This window comes from Neovison vison, chromosome 11 (assembly GCF_020171115.1).
Source record: "Neovison vison isolate M4711 chromosome 11, ASM_NN_V1, whole genome shotgun sequence".
NCBI lineage: Eukaryota > Metazoa > Chordata > Mammalia > Carnivora > Mustelidae > Neogale > Neogale vison.
This window is the reverse complement of record NC_058101.1, coordinates 33,381,548-33,398,904: the sequence shown is the minus strand read 5'-3', so window position 1 is coordinate 33,398,904 and position 17,357 is coordinate 33,381,548. Positions and strand designations below refer to the sequence as shown.

General features: G+C 37.1%; 1 protein-coding gene across 1 annotated transcript in view; it reads left to right on the top strand.

The window, feature by feature from the left end:
- Positions 1-17,357, top strand: part of SLC30A9 (solute carrier family 30 member 9) — an 86,236-nt gene that overhangs the window by 39,805 nt on the left and 29,074 nt on the right. The window contains exons 8-9 of the mRNA XM_044224131.1: positions 5,794-5,861; positions 8,072-8,174. Coding sequence (XP_044080066.1) covers positions 5,794-5,861; positions 8,072-8,174 — 171 coding nt within the window. The remainder of the gene's footprint in view (positions 1-5,793; positions 5,862-8,071; positions 8,175-17,357) is intronic.

Here is a 17,357-nt window from a genome sequence, read left to right as displayed (position 1 = left end):
TGATAATGTTACATGTGTATATTTTTGCACAGTGAAATTTTAGTATCAGTCCATTGTGAAATTTTAGCATGTCTGATTATAATTCAAGATTTCTTGAGCACAGTGTAATTTACTGAATTATATAATCTTTCTCTGTTTGGTTTTCTTGAAATTAAAAAAAAACTGGGACATAATTTCTCTTTAAATTCATAACATGTTATAAACCATAAGTATATAGATACAGGTAAGGGAGAAGACTTTATTTTCTTAGGTTTTTAGTAAAATTTAACTCTTTTGTATACACGTTTAAGTTCCTTTGTCCTCTCTCCTACTTCTAACCCTGATTAAATATTCAAACTGCCACTTCTCTGCTTGTACTCAAAAAGTTTAGTCCTTGGACAAGAAAATTACACAGCCATTCTGATTGTTCTTACTTATTATATGAGTATATATAAAAATCAGTGGGCACAATATTATTTGACAGTCTTACTGAACTTCCATAATGCGTTCAGTCTCTCACTCCGTGAAACAGCTGTTGCGTACTTTTCTTGTCTTCCCAAACTTCCTACAGCCTTCCTCTTCAGCTGATGACCTTGCTTCATCTTTCACTGAAAAAAATAGATGTAATCAGATAAAAGTACCTCACTTTTCATCACCAGATTTACTAACTTATCTACTTGTGTGCCAGAATACTCCCTATTAGAAGGAAATTAATATTGAGACCAGTATAGAAAGTTTACCTTTATCATCCTACCTCTTATTCTCTTCTGAATCCTCTTTATTAGCCAACGTTGCATTTAAACTTAGTTGGGAGGGACGCCTGGGTGGCTCAGTTGGTTAAGCAGCTGCCTTCAGCTCAGGTCATCATCCCAGGGTCTTGGGATCGAGTCCCACATCGGGCTCCTTGCTCGGCAGGAAGCCTGCTTCTCCCTCTGCCTCTGTCTGCCTCTCTGTCTGCCTGTGCTCGCTCACTCTCTCTCCCTCTGTCTGTGACAAATAAATAAAAATCTTTTAAAAAAATAAATAAATAAACTTAGTTGGGAGATATCTCCTGTCGAGAAGTGAAGGTCCTATTTGGAGAAAAGACTAGCTGTGCAGATTGTCTCCTTTCTTCTGAGTTACATTTCAGACATTGCTCCCTTTTGGCAAAGTTTTGGTTGGCAGTGATGACAACTTTAGTCATATTTTATTTGTTCTTTTCTTTTCTATTCATTGTATTCAGAACTCCTTAATTTCCATTTCCTCTCTTGAGTTTTGTGTTTCTGGCATCCCATTGGTGGAATCTTTGCCCCTGGAGCCAGCCTCTTCACTGCTGCTGTGGAATAACATAGGTTCGCGAGACCTGCCTCCTGGGAGAATCTGTTCCTAGGTGTTCTGTCTGTTTCCCATGGAGGTTCATGGTCTCTAGATTTTTGAGAGTAGCTACTGACTTCTGAAATCAGTGTCACTAGAGGCCTTTTGAGGATTCATACTTGTCAACCTTGAAAAGTTCCAGGATTTGAATGGAATTTTTTTAAAAGATTTTTTCTATTTATTAGAGAGAGAGAGAGAGCACGATTAAGGGCAAAGGGAGAGGGAGACGCAGATCCCCTTGCTGAGCAGGGAGCCAGATGTGGGACTTGATCCCAGGACTCTGAGATCATGACTTGAGCCAAAGACAGACGCTTAACCGACTGAGCCACCCAGGTGCCCCCTAGAATTTGTTTCTATTACACTCTTTTTTTTTTTTTTGTAGTAATAGGATAACACTTTAATTTCCCTCTACTGTTCCCATATTTCTGGAAAAAACCTTCATTCTCCTACTGAAGATGGTTGCTTTCATTCTCCAGAAATATATGGGGCTATTCCTGTTAAATACTTAATATTTTTAAATTAAATATGAAATTCTTCTACTGTCCCCACCTTTTGATCCACTTGCTTTTCTGTGGTATTTTTCTTTGTATTAGAGGAACTCTAGTAGTGATATATATGAACTCACTAGTTCTGGGTCTGCCAAAAGCATTCTCTTATGAGAGCAGTATCTAACTGTCTGATATCTAATTTCTCAATGTCCTTTTAATACATTTCTCCTTTAATACACTTCTCCTTTCTTGTGCCTTTTCTTAGAATTCTAATTCTGTGAAATTATTTGTGATAGTCCTTTAGAGCATTAGAAGTACCTTTATCTCCACTTGCAGTTATAATTTTGAAGTGTCAGTAGTGCTTTGAGTATTTTATGCTGAATTGCTGGTAGTCGTTTTTGAAATATTGCCACATTTTCTGTTTTTGTTCCAATATTTTAAAAAATTATTATCAAAAATTTCAAATATATACAAAAGTAGAAAAAATATTTGATGAACCCATCTTCCAGTTTCAGTAATTTCCAGCATGTTGGCCATTCTGCTCTCTAAGGGTCAGTTCTCCAATTGCTTTTATTATGGAATTTATGGGTGGCTTTAATAGGATGCTTCCCAAGGGTGTTGTGAATCCTGGCTCCTTGTAAATCTCTTGCTTTTCCTTGGACTTTGTCACTATTTCTAATCTAACAATCACCATGTTTTCACCTATTCTGTAGAAATTTTTTTATCAGCTATTTGAGCTCCATAAATCTTTTTTTCCTTAAAACATTTTATTCTACTTTTAAGATCTCATTTTCCTTCCTTATCTGTCTTATTTATCCCAAAAGTTCTTGCACCTTTCTTCTAAAGACATATTTCTCATCTTCCACTTTAAACAGCATCTTTTCATTTATCTCTCTACATTTTTTTTTTTTTTTTACTGTTCCTAAAATAATTTTTTGGAGTTTTGTTTTTCTTTATTCAGCCAAGGACACAGCACATTCTCATTATAATAAAACAAACATACTCTAGTTTTTATTTATTAATAAACAATAGAACTCAAAAATCTAGAGCCATGGTCAGTGTTTATAGTTTGCAAACCTAAGTTCAAGTAAAATCATATGGATAAGGTTTCTTCCTGCCTAATTCCTGGTCTTAGCTCTGGAGGCAGTTCAGAACAGAATTTGGGGGCATCTAATTGCACATTGTCAAGAGCTGGCCTTAACACTTAAAATCTAGAAGCTCTCTCTTGTGTTCTGTTGTCCACAGGGAATGTAGGAGGTGTTTTTTAAAATCCTGGTCTGCAGACCTGACTGTAAAACACTATAAAAGTGAGAAGAAATTTAAATAGGCATTTTTCTTTCCTAATTCCTGATATGAAATCTCGCCTCAGCTTTCTTGGCAATAACCAACCAATTCTATAGAAATTCTATAGAATCCAAGTGTACGCTGCAGCAGCCTGACTTAGAGGACCTGCAGTTTCAGTGCGGGCTATTTGTCCCTCTTCAGGGCCATTGTGGTCTGTGTGCAAGGGAACAAAACTGCCATAAGCTGTGGTGACTTACCAAGAAGTAAGTAACTCTTACATGGCATGACCCCAGTAACAGCCTGAAATCTGACTCCTTATTTGTTTTCCTCATCTGTTTTTCAGAGTTCCAATCCATTACATTAGATCTTAAAGACTCTTCTGATCTATTTATTTATTTTTAAAGATTTATTTATTTATTTATTTATTTGATAGGCAGAGATCACAAGTAGCCAGAGAGGCAGGCAGAGAGAGAGAAGGATAAGCAGGCTCCCTGCTGAGCAGAGAGCCCAATGCGGGGCTCCATCCCAGGACCCTGCAATCATGACCTGAGCTGAAGGCAGAGGCTTAATCCACTGAGCTACCCAAGCACCTCAAGACTCTTCTGATTTAGACTTAACCAGTAAATTGTAGACTCCTCTACCTGTCTTGTCCAAATACAGAGCTGTGAAAGAACAGAAGAGAATGTCTACCAACTCCCAAAATAAAGGAGGGAGCTCATAAATATGCCCAGCACTCTCTTCTAAATTTACCTTACTAAACTTACTTAGTCAACCCCCAGACAACCACTGGGGAGGAGGGGATGCCACCAGTATCGGGAGGGGGGACGTCTCTTCTCATGGAAATCCAAGGGGGAAGGAATAGTCAAGTGCCCGTCACCAGCAGAAGTATTCTTTTTCCTTGGAACACCTTGTTCTCTAGGAGCCTAAGACAGTCTTTCTCCTGGTTCTCCTTGGACTTCATTAATACCTTCACTTCCTTCATCTCTTCTGCAAAAAAACTCCTCTGCTTATTTACTCAGTCTCCAAATATTAGAGATTCATTATAGACCCTTTTATGTTTAAATCCCATTAGCAGATCCAACTGGCATTTTCTCCAAGATAAATACCTATGTAACTGCTGCTCACCATGCCTCTTATTGAAACCTTAGTCTCAGTCATCACCGTCCTTCACCTGGACTACCCTCCTAATTGTTTTCTCCATCTCTGCTTTGTCCCCATAATTTGCTCCTTCTGAGCAAGGAGCCTGATGTGGGACTCGATCCCAGGACCCTGGGATCATGACCTGAGCCAAAAGCAGATGCTTAACTGACTGAACTGCCCAGGCGTCCCTCTTCTCTGCATTTTAAGCTATGTCTTTGTAAAATCCAAATTAGACTATACCAAATATCTGCTTAAAATCATGGTGCCTTCTTTTTGCCAGTAGAACAAGAGTTATACTCCTTACCATAGTTTCCAAAATCCTGTGGAATATGGTCCCTGCCCCCTTCTCTGTCCTCAACCCCTACCATTTTCCTTGCTTTCTATGCTCTTAGTCACATCAAGCTTATTTTATCCTTTCCACACACCAAGCTTATTTCTTTCCACATCTTTAAATGTCCTGTGTGTATACTCCGCCTGAAACCATTCTTCAGATTTTTTCATGGTTGCTGCCTTCTCATCTTTGAACCTCTTTCATACTCTAGCTAAAATAACCCTTTCCACATACACCCTCCCTCCATACATGATCTTCTCCGTTCTGTTTTATTTTCTTCATTATGTTTATTATCATCTGATGTTATGTATTTGTTTATGGATTTATTCTCTATCTTCCTGGACTCAATTGTGAGATCAGTGAAGGCAGGACTCTTGTTTACTGTCAGGTCCCAGCATCTAGAATTGTGCCAGGCATGTAGTAGGTGCACAATAAATATTCTTGAATAAATGACATAAGGCAGACTATATGAAGTGCTTTAATAGAAATGTAAAGTTCAATAATAAATGTGCAGCAGAGTGAGTATTCTCTGTGACAGACCAAGAATGGCTTTAAATAGAAAAGTGCCAGTTGGCCTAACATGGAATGGGATGAGCAAAAGCTAGACAAATTGTGGTAGAAGATGATGCTAGCATTCCAGGGAGAGGACAGAGCAGGAGAAAAAACAAAGTATACATCTAAGGAACAGCGAAACTACATTTAACTCAAGATAAATAGCTTTCTTTACTTGGTTTGTTTCTTTTGTTTTGGTCTGTTTTGGAATTCAACATTATCACTTGAGGTCTTTGGTATTTAGAGAGTAATAAGGAGTTAAATTGGAGAAGCAAACTTGGCTTTGACTGTTCCTTAAAAGTTAAATTGCTCAAGAAGTAGAAAAATTTTAGAGTGTATCGATTTTAGTTCAATACATTTTTATCATTTTATCCCTAGTTTCTGTGAAACCACCGCAGATCTTTCCTGGCAATAGGCAGGAAATTACTTACAAAGAGACAAACAGTTAAGTTTTTGGAAAGAGATTCACATATGCTCTCAATTTCTATCTTCTCACTTTTTAACATGCAGATTCTAGAGAAAAGGAAGCAAATAACTAAATCTAGATGTTTAGAGGGTTTGATAGAGGACATATTTTCTGGTGTGTCAGATCACTTATAAGCATCAAAGTGTTCTCTGGAAATTTTAGAGATTTTTTGTGTGTTTTTGTCTATCTGTTTTTTATAGCCACGGTCCAGAACGACATCAGTTTTTTTTAAAGGGCCGGGAAAAGTGGTGATGGTTGCCATTTGCATGTAAGTACCACTTAAAATAAAAATATATTATTTTTAATGTGTGTATCTGTGAATGTAAAAATTTATTACTTGGCGTTTAGGTGAAGAGTTAGATGTTTATGTTATTATAGAAGGAAGTTGAATGAACCTTTAAAAATTATTGTCAGTAAAGTGTTGAAGGAAGAGTCCACATAGATATCCATGCTTGTGCTGGGTCTGTTTTTGGAGTGGTTAGGATCTAAGAATAGTTGCTCTCTGAAAATTCTTTTATTTTCATTGGAGTTGATAGAAGTCTTTTTTAGAAAGGTGAATTGGCTGAGATCAGTTTTTGAGTAAACAAGCCTGGGTCATATCCACTGAACAATATTTACATTTTTGTTTTGCCCCACTTATCTTGGAAGAACATAACTGCTATTTGTGCCTCTTCTTTTTCCTTCTGTCTTCTTGATTCCTATTGTTCTCTTTTTTCTCTTTTGCTGATTAATCTATTTTAGGATATTTAAAAGTATTAATTCCATAATTCATTAGTTTATTTCTAAAATATATACATATGACATGTCACAAATTGTGGTAGGGTCTTGAAATACAAAGATAGAATTCATAATTCTCATCTTTAAGGATTAGAGGGACACTAGACTTGAGGACATCATGTACAGTAATGCAGAGAAGAGACAATGATGCACTAAACTGAGATAATGAAGGTAGGGATGGAAAGGCATGTTTAGGTCCAAGAAATATTTAGGAGGCATGGTCAAGGATGGTGCCCAGGCTTCAGGTTTGGACAGTTGGATAGCTACGGCATCATCACTGAGAGAAGGAGCACTTGAAGGAGGGGCAGGGTGGCAGAAAAGGAAATGATGAGCTTAGTTTTGAGTTTAATGATCTACCTGTAGGGCACCCAAGTGGAGTTGGTCAACAGCATTAGTTCTTCCCATCAGAAACGTGAGGTTAGCAATTAAAACTTTCTTCATTGGAAGAATGTATGTAATATATGTAAACTGCTTAGTGTAATACCCAGTACATAATAGGTACTTAATAATTTTTGATATATGTTGGTCTGAAGCTCACAAAGGAAAGCTGGATTAGGGACTTAGAGTTGAGAGTTACTGATACAGAGATGATAATTAAAGCCATAGGAGTACTTAAAGATCACCTGGAGAATGTGTATGAAGTGTGTGGAAGAAAAATCCCTTAGGAGGAAATCTTGAAGAATGTGAACATCTGTGAAATGGGTAGAGGAAAGAGCCTGCAGAGGAGACTGAAGAAGAGGAACGAGCAAGCAAGAAAGGAAAGCAAATCTGGAATGAAAGAAGATCAGGGATATCATGGATGCCAAGGAAGACAGTCTTCGAAGAAAATAGTGGCATATGCTTCTGGGGGATTAAGGAAAATACTAAAGTATTTTCAGGAATTTAGTGGCAAGAAACAATTGTGGTATTGATAATAATCGAGGTATCTGAAACATAAGCCATTGTTAAATGGACAGAAGACTTAATGCAAAATGTGGAAAATGAAGACAGCAAGAGGAGATACAATCCTTTCAAGAAATTATTTGAAGTAGAAAAGAGGAGAAAGGGTAGCTGGAAGGGGATGTATAGTTTCCTTATTTATACAATGAGGATATTCATATTTATATAATAATAGTGTTACAGTAAAACTTGGTAAGTGGCTAAGTGTAGTGCCCAAGATGAACGGTGCCAGTCATTACTGTTGGAATCTGAACAGCTAGCTGTTTATTTTTAGCATCTGTTATCTTCTAGTGTGTGACTCTGAGACTGCTTGGTCTCGATTTGTTTTCACCTCTGGCATATGGCACCTTCCCATCTGGCCTGTTTAAGTAACTAGACTTTCACCAAAGTCTTGGTTTTGTCATTAGTATGCTGGACAATATCAAGTATAGATCTCTTTCACCTACATAAGACACTTAATTTCCTTCCTAACTTTACTTCATCCAAATATAAAACATTCTCTTCTCATCAGTTCTCAAAATACACTTAAGTAATTTGTTTACATATATCATGTTTCTTCATTGGAATATTTAATGATATCATAATCTGTATTTTTCAAATTTATTCCCTTGTTACCTAAAGTATAATAAATTCTTAAAGATTAGAGATTCTTTTTAATTTACTTGGAGCAGAATCTAGTATAGAGGTTTACGTACTCAAATAAGCTTTTGGTAGAAATTTTTATCAAAACCTATGCTAAATTGTTTTATCTTTCTCTCCTAGCAATGGATTAAACTGCTTCTTTAAATTTCTTGCCTGGATTTATACGGGTTCAGCAAGTATGTTCTCTGAAGCTATACACTCTTTATCTGATACTTGTAATCAGGTAAGGTGTAAAAGTTTTTTTCTTGTTAATTTTAAAGTAAATTTTTTTTTAAGGCTTTAGTCTGAAAGTTGACCTTTCAGAATGAAAGGTCAGAATGATTCCTATAGTTGGCTTGAGGAATAAAGTGAAAGTTGTTTTTACTTTTGATGGTGAAGTACATAGAAATTGATCATAGTATTTTATTATTTTTTTTTAAATCAAGGATCTTCGTTATTACTTTTTTTTTTTTAAGATTTTTATTTATTTATTTTGAGAGAGAGAGAGACAAAGTGAGAGAGAGCATGAGAGGGGAGGTCAGAGGGTGAAGCAGACTCCCCATGGAGCTGGGAGCCCAATGTGGGACTCGATCCCAGGACCCAGGGACCACGACCTGAGCCGAAGGCAGTTGCTTAACCAACTGAGCCACCCAGGTGCCCCTATTACTTTTGTTTTTAAGAGAGAAAATGAGGTGAGTGGGTAAGGAGTGGGGCAGAGGGAGAGAGAGAAACTCAAGAAGGCTCCGCACCCAGTATGGAGCCCAATGCAGGGCTAGATCTCATAACCCTGAGATCATTACCTGAGCGGAAATCAGGAGTCAGATGCTTAACTGACTAAACCACTGATCGGATTTTAAAGCAGGTTGTTATGCTTTAAGAAGTTACGACAATGGAATATGAAGTATAAGATTATTAGTACTAAGTGTTGGGCAAAGGTTTTTGTAGAAGAGATTCTTATCATTAGGTAGAAATATGGTCTCTGAATATGACTTCATATGACTATAAGGACCAATTAAGTTTTTTGAATAAAGCTATAAAATAATTGGGGCACCTGGGTGGCTCAGTGGGTTAAGTATCTGACTCTTGATTTTGGCTAAGGTTGTGATCTCAGGGTCTTGGGATCGAGCCCCACACTGGGCTCCATGCTCAGTGTGGGGTCTGCTTGTCCCTCTCTCTTTGCTCCTCCTCTGCACTCATGTTCTCATGTGCACGCATGCTCTCTCTCTCTCAAAAAAGAAAGTCTTGAAAAAAATAAAGCTATAAAATAATCACAAGTGATTAGTGAATTAAAGTGATTTCACATTAGACTCTTTTTTTCTTTAGATTTTATTTATTAGAGACAGAGAGAGAATGAGCAGCAGGAGGGCCAGAGGGAGGAGGGGCAGAACCTCAAACAGACCCTCTGCTGAGCGTGGAGCCTGATGCTCACAATCCTGAGCATCTCACAATCTTGAGCATCTCACAACCTTGATCACAGTCTCCATCTCACTAGGCTTGATCTCACAATCTTGAGGTCATGACCTGAACTGAAATTAAGAGTTGGATGCTTAACTGACTGAGCCACCCAGGGGCCCATAAACTGGGATTTTTAATTCCTTTCCTTGAATGTGCAAATGAGGAAAGATTTTTTTTTTTTTTTAAAGATTTTATTTATTTATTTGAGAGAGAGAGACAGTGAGAGAGAGCATGAGCGAGGAGAAGGTCAGAGAGCGAAGCAGACTCCCCATGGAGCTGGGAGCCTGATGTGGGACTCGATCCCGGGACTCCAGGATCACGCCCTGAGCCGAAGGCAGTCGTCCAACCAACTGCGCCACCCAGGCGTCCCTGAGGAAAGATTTTTATAAAATTAAGAATAAAAAACAAAACCCAAAGTCAGCAGAAGGAAGGGAATAATAAAGATGAGAGCAGAAATAAATGGTATAGAAACTAGAAAAACAATAGTTCAGTGAAACCAGGAGTTGGTCCTTTTTTTTTTTTTTTTTAAATGAGAGCATGGTTGCCATGCATAAGCAGTGGGGGAGAGAGAATTTTAAGCAGACTCCACTGTTACCATGGAGCTCCACATGGGACTTGATCTTACAACCCTGATATCATGACCTGAGTCAAAAATCAAGAGTCAGATCTTCACCAACTGATGCTTCACCAACCCAGCTACCCTGAGGAACTGATTCTTTGAAAAAAAAAAAAATCAGCAAAATTGATAAGCCTCTAGCTAGATTGATCAAGAACAAAAGGACTCACAAATCACAAATGAGAGAGAAATAACCAGTATCACAGAAATTCAAAAGACTGTCAGAATATTATGAAAAATTTTATGCCAACAAATTGGATAGCCTAGAAGAAATGGATAAATTAACCTACCAAAACTAAAGCAGGAAGAAATGGAAAATTTGAACAACTGATGTTGAATCAGTAATCAAAAACTCCAGGGTTGCTTGGGTGTTTCAGATGATTAAGCGTCTGCCTTTGGCTCAGGTCATGATCTCCAAGTCCTGGGATTAAGCCCCTCATCTGGCTCCCTGCTTGTGGGGGGTGGGGGGGGTGTCTGCTTCTCCCTCTTTCTCTCTGCCCTGCTCGTGCGCGCTCTCTCTCTCTCTCTCTCTCAAACGAATAAATAAGATCTTGGGGGGAAAAACAACCTCCCAACAAACAAAAGTGCAGGGCCAGATGGCTTCACAGGTGAATTCAGGTAAATATTTAAAGAAGGTAAATATTTAAAGAAGAGTTAATAGCTATTCTTCTGACACTATCCCAAAAAATAGAGGAAGGAAAACTTACAAATCTATTCTCTGAGGCCAGCATTACCCTGATACCAAGATCAAATAAAGATACCACCAAAAAAGAGAACTACAGTCCAAACCTCTAATGACATAGATGCAAAAATCCTCAACAAAATACTAGCAAACCAAATCCAGCCATACGTTAAAATAATCATTCACCACAGTCAAGTGGAATTTATTCCTGGATTTCCAGGGTGGTTCAGTATTCCCAAATCAATCAGTGTGATACATCACACCAATAAGAGAAAGGATAAGAACCATATGATCCTTTCAATAGATGGGGGAAAAGCACATAGTAAAGTAAAACATCCATTCATAATAAAAACCCTGAATAAAGTAGGTTTAGAGGGAACATACATCAACAAATAAAGTACTTACATGAAAAACTCACAGGGAACATCATAATCAATGGGGAAATACTGAGCTTTTCCCCTAGGTTAGACACAAGACAAGGATGTCCACTCTCACCACTTTTATTCAACATAGTACTGGAAGTCCTAGCCACAACAATCAAACAACAGAAAGAAATAAAGGGCATCCAAATAGATAAGGAAGAAGCAAAACTTTCACTGTTTGCAGATGACATGATATATATAGAAAATCCTAAAGACTCCACCAAGAAACTAGAACTGATAAGTGAATTAAATCAAATCTCAGGATACAAAATCACCATACAGAAATCTGTTGCAGTCCTATATACTAATAACAAGGCAGCAGAAAGAGAAATTAAGAAAACAATCACATGTACAATTGTACCAAAAATAATAAAGTCTGTAGGAATAAACTTAGCCAAAGAGGTGAAAGACCCGTACTCTGAAAACTGTAAAATACCGATGAAAGAAATTTAAGATGTAAAGAAATGGAAAGATATTCCATGCTCATGATCGGAAGAGCAAGTATTGTTAAAATGTCTGTATTACCCAAAGCAATCTACAGATTTAAATGCAGTCCCTATCAAAATACCAACATTTTTCGTCAAATTAGAACAAAACCTAAAATTTTTGTGGAACCACAGAACACCCCGAATAGCCAAAACAATCTTGAAAAAGAAAACCTAAGCTGGTCGTATCACAGTTTTAGGCTTTAAGTTATATTACAAAGCCATATTAATCAAAACAGTATGGAGCTGGCACAAAAATAGACACATAGATCAGTGGAACAGATTAGAAAACCCAGAAATAAACCCACAATTATACAGTCAATTAATCTTCAACAAAGCAGGAAAGAATATCTAGTGGGAAAAAGTATCTTCCATAAATGGTGTGGGCAAAACTGGACAGCTACATGCAAAAGAATGAAACTAGACAACTTTCTTACACTGTACACAAAAATAAATGCAAAATGCATTAAAGACCTAAATATGATACTTGAAACCATAAAAATCCAGAAGAGAAGAGAGGCAGTAATTTCTCTGACAAAGAATTGAGACTACATCAAAATAAAAAGCTTTTGCACAGTGAAGGAAGCAGTCTACAAGACTGAAAGGCAGTCTGTTGAGTGGGAGAAGATATTTGCAAATGACATTTCTGGTAAAGGGTTAGTCTCCAAAATATATAAAGAACTGATACAACTCCACACTCCCCAAAACAAAGAATCCAGTTAAAAAATGGGCAGGAGACATAAGCAGATATTTCTCCAAAGAAGATATGTAGATGGCCAGCAGACACATGAGAAGATGCTAAGCGTCACTCCTTATCAGGGGAATGCAGATCAAAACTGCAGTGAGATACTACCTCACACATGACAGAATGGTTAACATCAAAAACACAAACACCATTGTGGACAAGGATGTGAAGAAAAAGGAATGCTTGTGTACTGGAGTGCAAACTGGTGTAGTCACTATGGAAGACAGCATGGCGTTTCCTCAAAAAGTTAAAAATGGAATTACCTTATAATCCGGTAGTCGCATTGCTGTGTATTATCCAAAAAATACAAGAACACAGGGGCATCTGGGTGGCTCATTCCATTCGGTGTCTGCCTTCGTCTTGGGTCATGATCTCAGGACGCTGGGATCAAGCCTTGCATTGGGCTGCCTACTTGGCAGGGAGCCGCCTTCTTCCTCTCCTGATCCCTCTTCTTGTGCTCTCTCTCTCTGTGTCGAATAAAAAAATAAAATCTTCAAAAAAAAAAATACGAGAACACGAATTCAAAGGGAAACATGCACCCCTCTGTTTATAGCGGCATTATTTACAATAGCCAAGATATGGGAGCAGCCCAAGTGTCCATCAGTAGATGGATGATTAAGAAGTTGTGGGGGATATAAACATATATATTTGGGATATTATTTGCCATAAAAAGATTGCAGTCTTGCCATTTCCAACAACATGATTGTAGCTAGAGAGTATAAAATTAGAGAGAGACAAATACCATATGATTTCATTCATGTGTAGATTTTAAAAAACAAATGAGCAAAGGGGGAAAAGAGACACAAACTAAGAAACAGACTCTTAACTAATAGTTGAATAGTTGGATATGTAGTTGGCTGTATATGTAGTTGGATATATACCAGAAGGGAGGCGGATGGGGAATGGGTGTAATAGGTGATGGGGATTAAGGAAGGCACGTACGGTGAACACTGGGTCATGTATGGAAGTGTTGACTCACTATATTGTATCCCGGAAATTAATGTAACCCTGTCTAATAACTCTACTAGAAGTAAAATAAAAACAATTTTAAAAATTCAGCAAATGGTTGTCTCTGATGTTAGGAGAGACTGACTGAAAAGAGGTACAGGAGAATTTTCCAAAGTGATTGAAACGTTCTGTGTCTTGATGGGAAAATATGTTACAAGGGTATTGATTTGCCAAACCTTTAAGAGCTGTATATTCAGGATTCTTGGATTTCATTGTGTGTGAATTTTACCACAAATTTAGAATTTCCATATGTGGAAATGTGATTACTGAGTGTATATTTTAAAATGTTAAGGAATTAGTATTAATATTTAAAAGTATGATAATAGTCTTGTGTCTGAATTTCCTAAAATGCCTTCGAGTTTTAGTCATTCAGGTAAAATATTTAAAGATGAAATGGCATGAAGCTTCCAATTTACTTAAATATTCATGGGGGGTGTGGGTATGGATCAGAGAAAACAGATATGTTACATATTTACAATTATTAAAGCTAAGCAATGGATGAGTTGAATTTATTGAAATGTTCTGTTGGGTTTTTAAAAAATGTTTTACCCCCCCAAAAAAAAAAATGTTTTACCCATCTCTCTGTATGTTGACAGTTTCCATAATACAAAGTGCAAAAAGACGTGATGTAGATTGTGATAATCTTTTTTAAAGCACACACACACCCCTCCCTGAAATCTGGCACAAATATATTCACAAAAGCAACATTAAAAAACTATTTACAAGGATGTATGAAGATAGTCTGAAATATCCATCAGACTCTTAAATGATTTCCTCTCCTGTTCTATTTGATTTGTTTACAATGAGAATGCTAGTGTTCTAACTAGAAAAACAAATTAATTTCTGTAATAGATCGAGCAGCAACAGAGGTAAATAGTGCTAAAGTCATGTGGTGTTGGTGCTTTGAGAATCCTTGGTAAAGAGTTTGTCTTGATTAAAGTGGTCAGAATGGCTTTGATGAAAAAGATTTCAACAGGGCCTTACTGAGTAGATGGAAATTGTATTTCTTATGGTCTTTTGAAAACTATCTTAGGGGCCTTTGGATGGATCAGTTGGTTAAGCATCTGACTCTTGATTTTGTCATAGGTCATGGTCTCAGGGTTGTGAGATCGAGCCCCACATTGGGTTCTGCACTGGGCTTGGAGCCTATTAACAAAACAAAATAAAACTATTTTAGACGTATAGTAATATTTTTAAAAATTAATTCTAAAGAACTCCTACAACCCCATAGTAAAAGTCCTATCTGATTCAAAAATGGGCAGAAGTTCTGAATAGATATTTTTCCAGCTAAGACATAGAAGTGGCCAAAAAAGTACATGAAAAAGTGCTCAGCATCACTAATCATCAAGGAAATGCAAATCAGAACCACAATGAGCTATCACCTCACACCAGTTAGAAGGACTTCCAAAAAGATAAGAAATAACAAGGGTTGGCAAGCATGTAGAGAGAAGGAAACGCTTGTATGCTATTGATGGGAATGTAAATTGGTACAGATGCTATGAAAAATAGTATGGCGGTTCATAAAAAAAAAATATTGAACTACCAAATGATCCAGCAGTTCCACTTCTGGAATTCTTATCTAAAAGGAAACAAAACACTATGAAAAGATATCTGTACCCTCATGCTCAATGCAGCATTATTTACAACAGCCAAGACTTGGAAACAACCTAAATGTCAATTTTGATAGATGAATGGATTAAAAAAATGTATGTATGTGTACACACACATGCACGGATATTATTCAGCCATAAGAATAAAAAAAAGTCCATCCTGCCATCGATCGACTGTGAGGGCATTATGCTAAGTGAAATAAAGTCAGACAGAGATAGATACTGAATGATCTCATTTATATGTGGAATAAAATAAAAATACCCCCAACTTACAGAAAACAGGTTGGTAGTTGCCAGAGACAGGGAGTAAGTAGGGGTGGGTGAGATGGGTGAAGGTGGTCAAAAGGTACAAACTTTCAGTTACTAAAAAATTAATTTGTTTGAATATTTTTATAACTATAGTGGTTTTTTTTTCTTTACCTCTGAGAGACTAAACGACCTCAAGTTTTAGATTTAGGCTGTTCCTCTAGTGTTACCTAGGTTGGCAACTTCTGTGGCAGCTCATTTTTTAAAACTTTATTGCTAAATAACATATAATACATCACTAATATTAATTGATAGGAACTTATTGAACACCTGAGTTTATAATGTAATATTTAGGAGAAATTAGACTTTGCTCTGTCTTCTGTAAGGAGGTCAAAACAACTAGAAAGATAGTCCAAGGTAACATTTAAGCAGTTGCATGATAGTATGATACTTAAGGAAAAATCAAAAAAGGAAAGGATAATCATGGAGGGGGAAGCATTTATAATGCTTCTTAGCCAGTAGATATTAATACTCATTATGCTGCAAACCCAACAGATGTAGGTTATATTTATGTAACTCATATGTATATATCTCTCTATATATATTAGTGTGTATATTTGTTTATGTATACACACACACATTGTAATTGTGCAGAAAAAGGTCTGAAATCTATCTCCTGCTGCTTCTACCCCTGTGGGGAGTGAGGCGGACAGGATTAGGGATGTTCTGCGACATCTTATTTTTATAGGAAAAACTAACAAGTTTGGCCCACATTTCAGTTAATGAACAACTTGTTATCCTACACTTCATTGCATGGCCAACCTGAATATGAAGGACTTTAGAAATAATGAATACCCATTTGCTATTTTGTAAGCTTTATAAACACATGCATATATATACACAGTGTGAATTAATGAATATTTCAATTTAATTTACAAGTTTTAAAGAATTTTGTGTTAATTTGCTCTCATTTCTTGGTTTGATTCACTGAAAAGCCATCATCTTTTAGGTAGTTTTAACCCTCTTTTTCTTTGGAATCCAGTAGAAAAAAACTTGTAATACTCTGTAATTAGGGTAGGATTTCCGGTATCAAAACTTAAAAGTCCAGTCATGTATTTATTTTAGCCATTTCAAGGTGGTGTAATCTCTATTTTTACTAGAGAGAATGTTTCTGTTAAGGTGTTTGTTTGTTTTTCCCAAGATTTTTATTTATTTGACAGATCATGAGGGCAGGAACACAAGCAGGGGGAGTGGGAGAGGGAAAGCAGGCTTCCTGCAGAGCAGAGAGCCCGATGTGGGGCTCCGTCCCAGGACCCTGGGATCATGACCTAAGCGGAAGGACAGAAGCTTAACGACTGAGCTACCCAGGTGCCTCTCTATCAAGTTTTTTGTAACCTACAGGGAAACCTCATCTATGAAGAATTTGGTTATCTTGAAGCTTTACCTGTCTGATTATTTGATACCGTGCTGACAAAATGGAAAAGCCCCAGATTAGGCAAATAATATCATGTAGGATATTCACTCAGAGGTCTTCTGTTTTAAATAAATAATTCTAATAAGATAATCTTTTTATCTAAATTCACATCAAATTAGAATAGAAAGGAGTGGGCGCCTGGATGGCTCAGTGGGTTAAAAGCCTCTGCCTTCCGTCTAGGTCATGGTCCCAGGGTCCTAGGATCGAGGCCTGCATCTGGCTGTCTGCTCAGCCGGAAGCCTGCTTCCCTTCCTCTCTCTGCCTGCCTCTCCGCCTACTTGTGATATCTTTCTGTCAAATAAATAAATAAAAATCTTAAAAAAAAAAAAAAAAAAGAATAGAAAGGACTTACTAGGAACAAGCATACTAATATCAGGAGTTTCCAGTGGATAACTCTTTTTTAACAAAAGATGCAATTGAAAAACCAAATAAAGAAAGGAAGAAAAGATCGAGTCCAGGGAGGATGGAAGGAAGGAGAGAGAGGTGGTAACTAGGATTAAAGACATGTTGGTATTTTTGCCATATTTACTTTGCTTTTCTTTTTTTAAATAAATAAAATCTTAGTTGTAATCAACCCTACATCTTTATTCCCTCTTTCTATGCCCCAATAATCACTGCTCTGTATATACTGATATGTGTACTTCCTTTGCATGGCTTTGAAGTTTTAGTAGAAATGTGTGTATC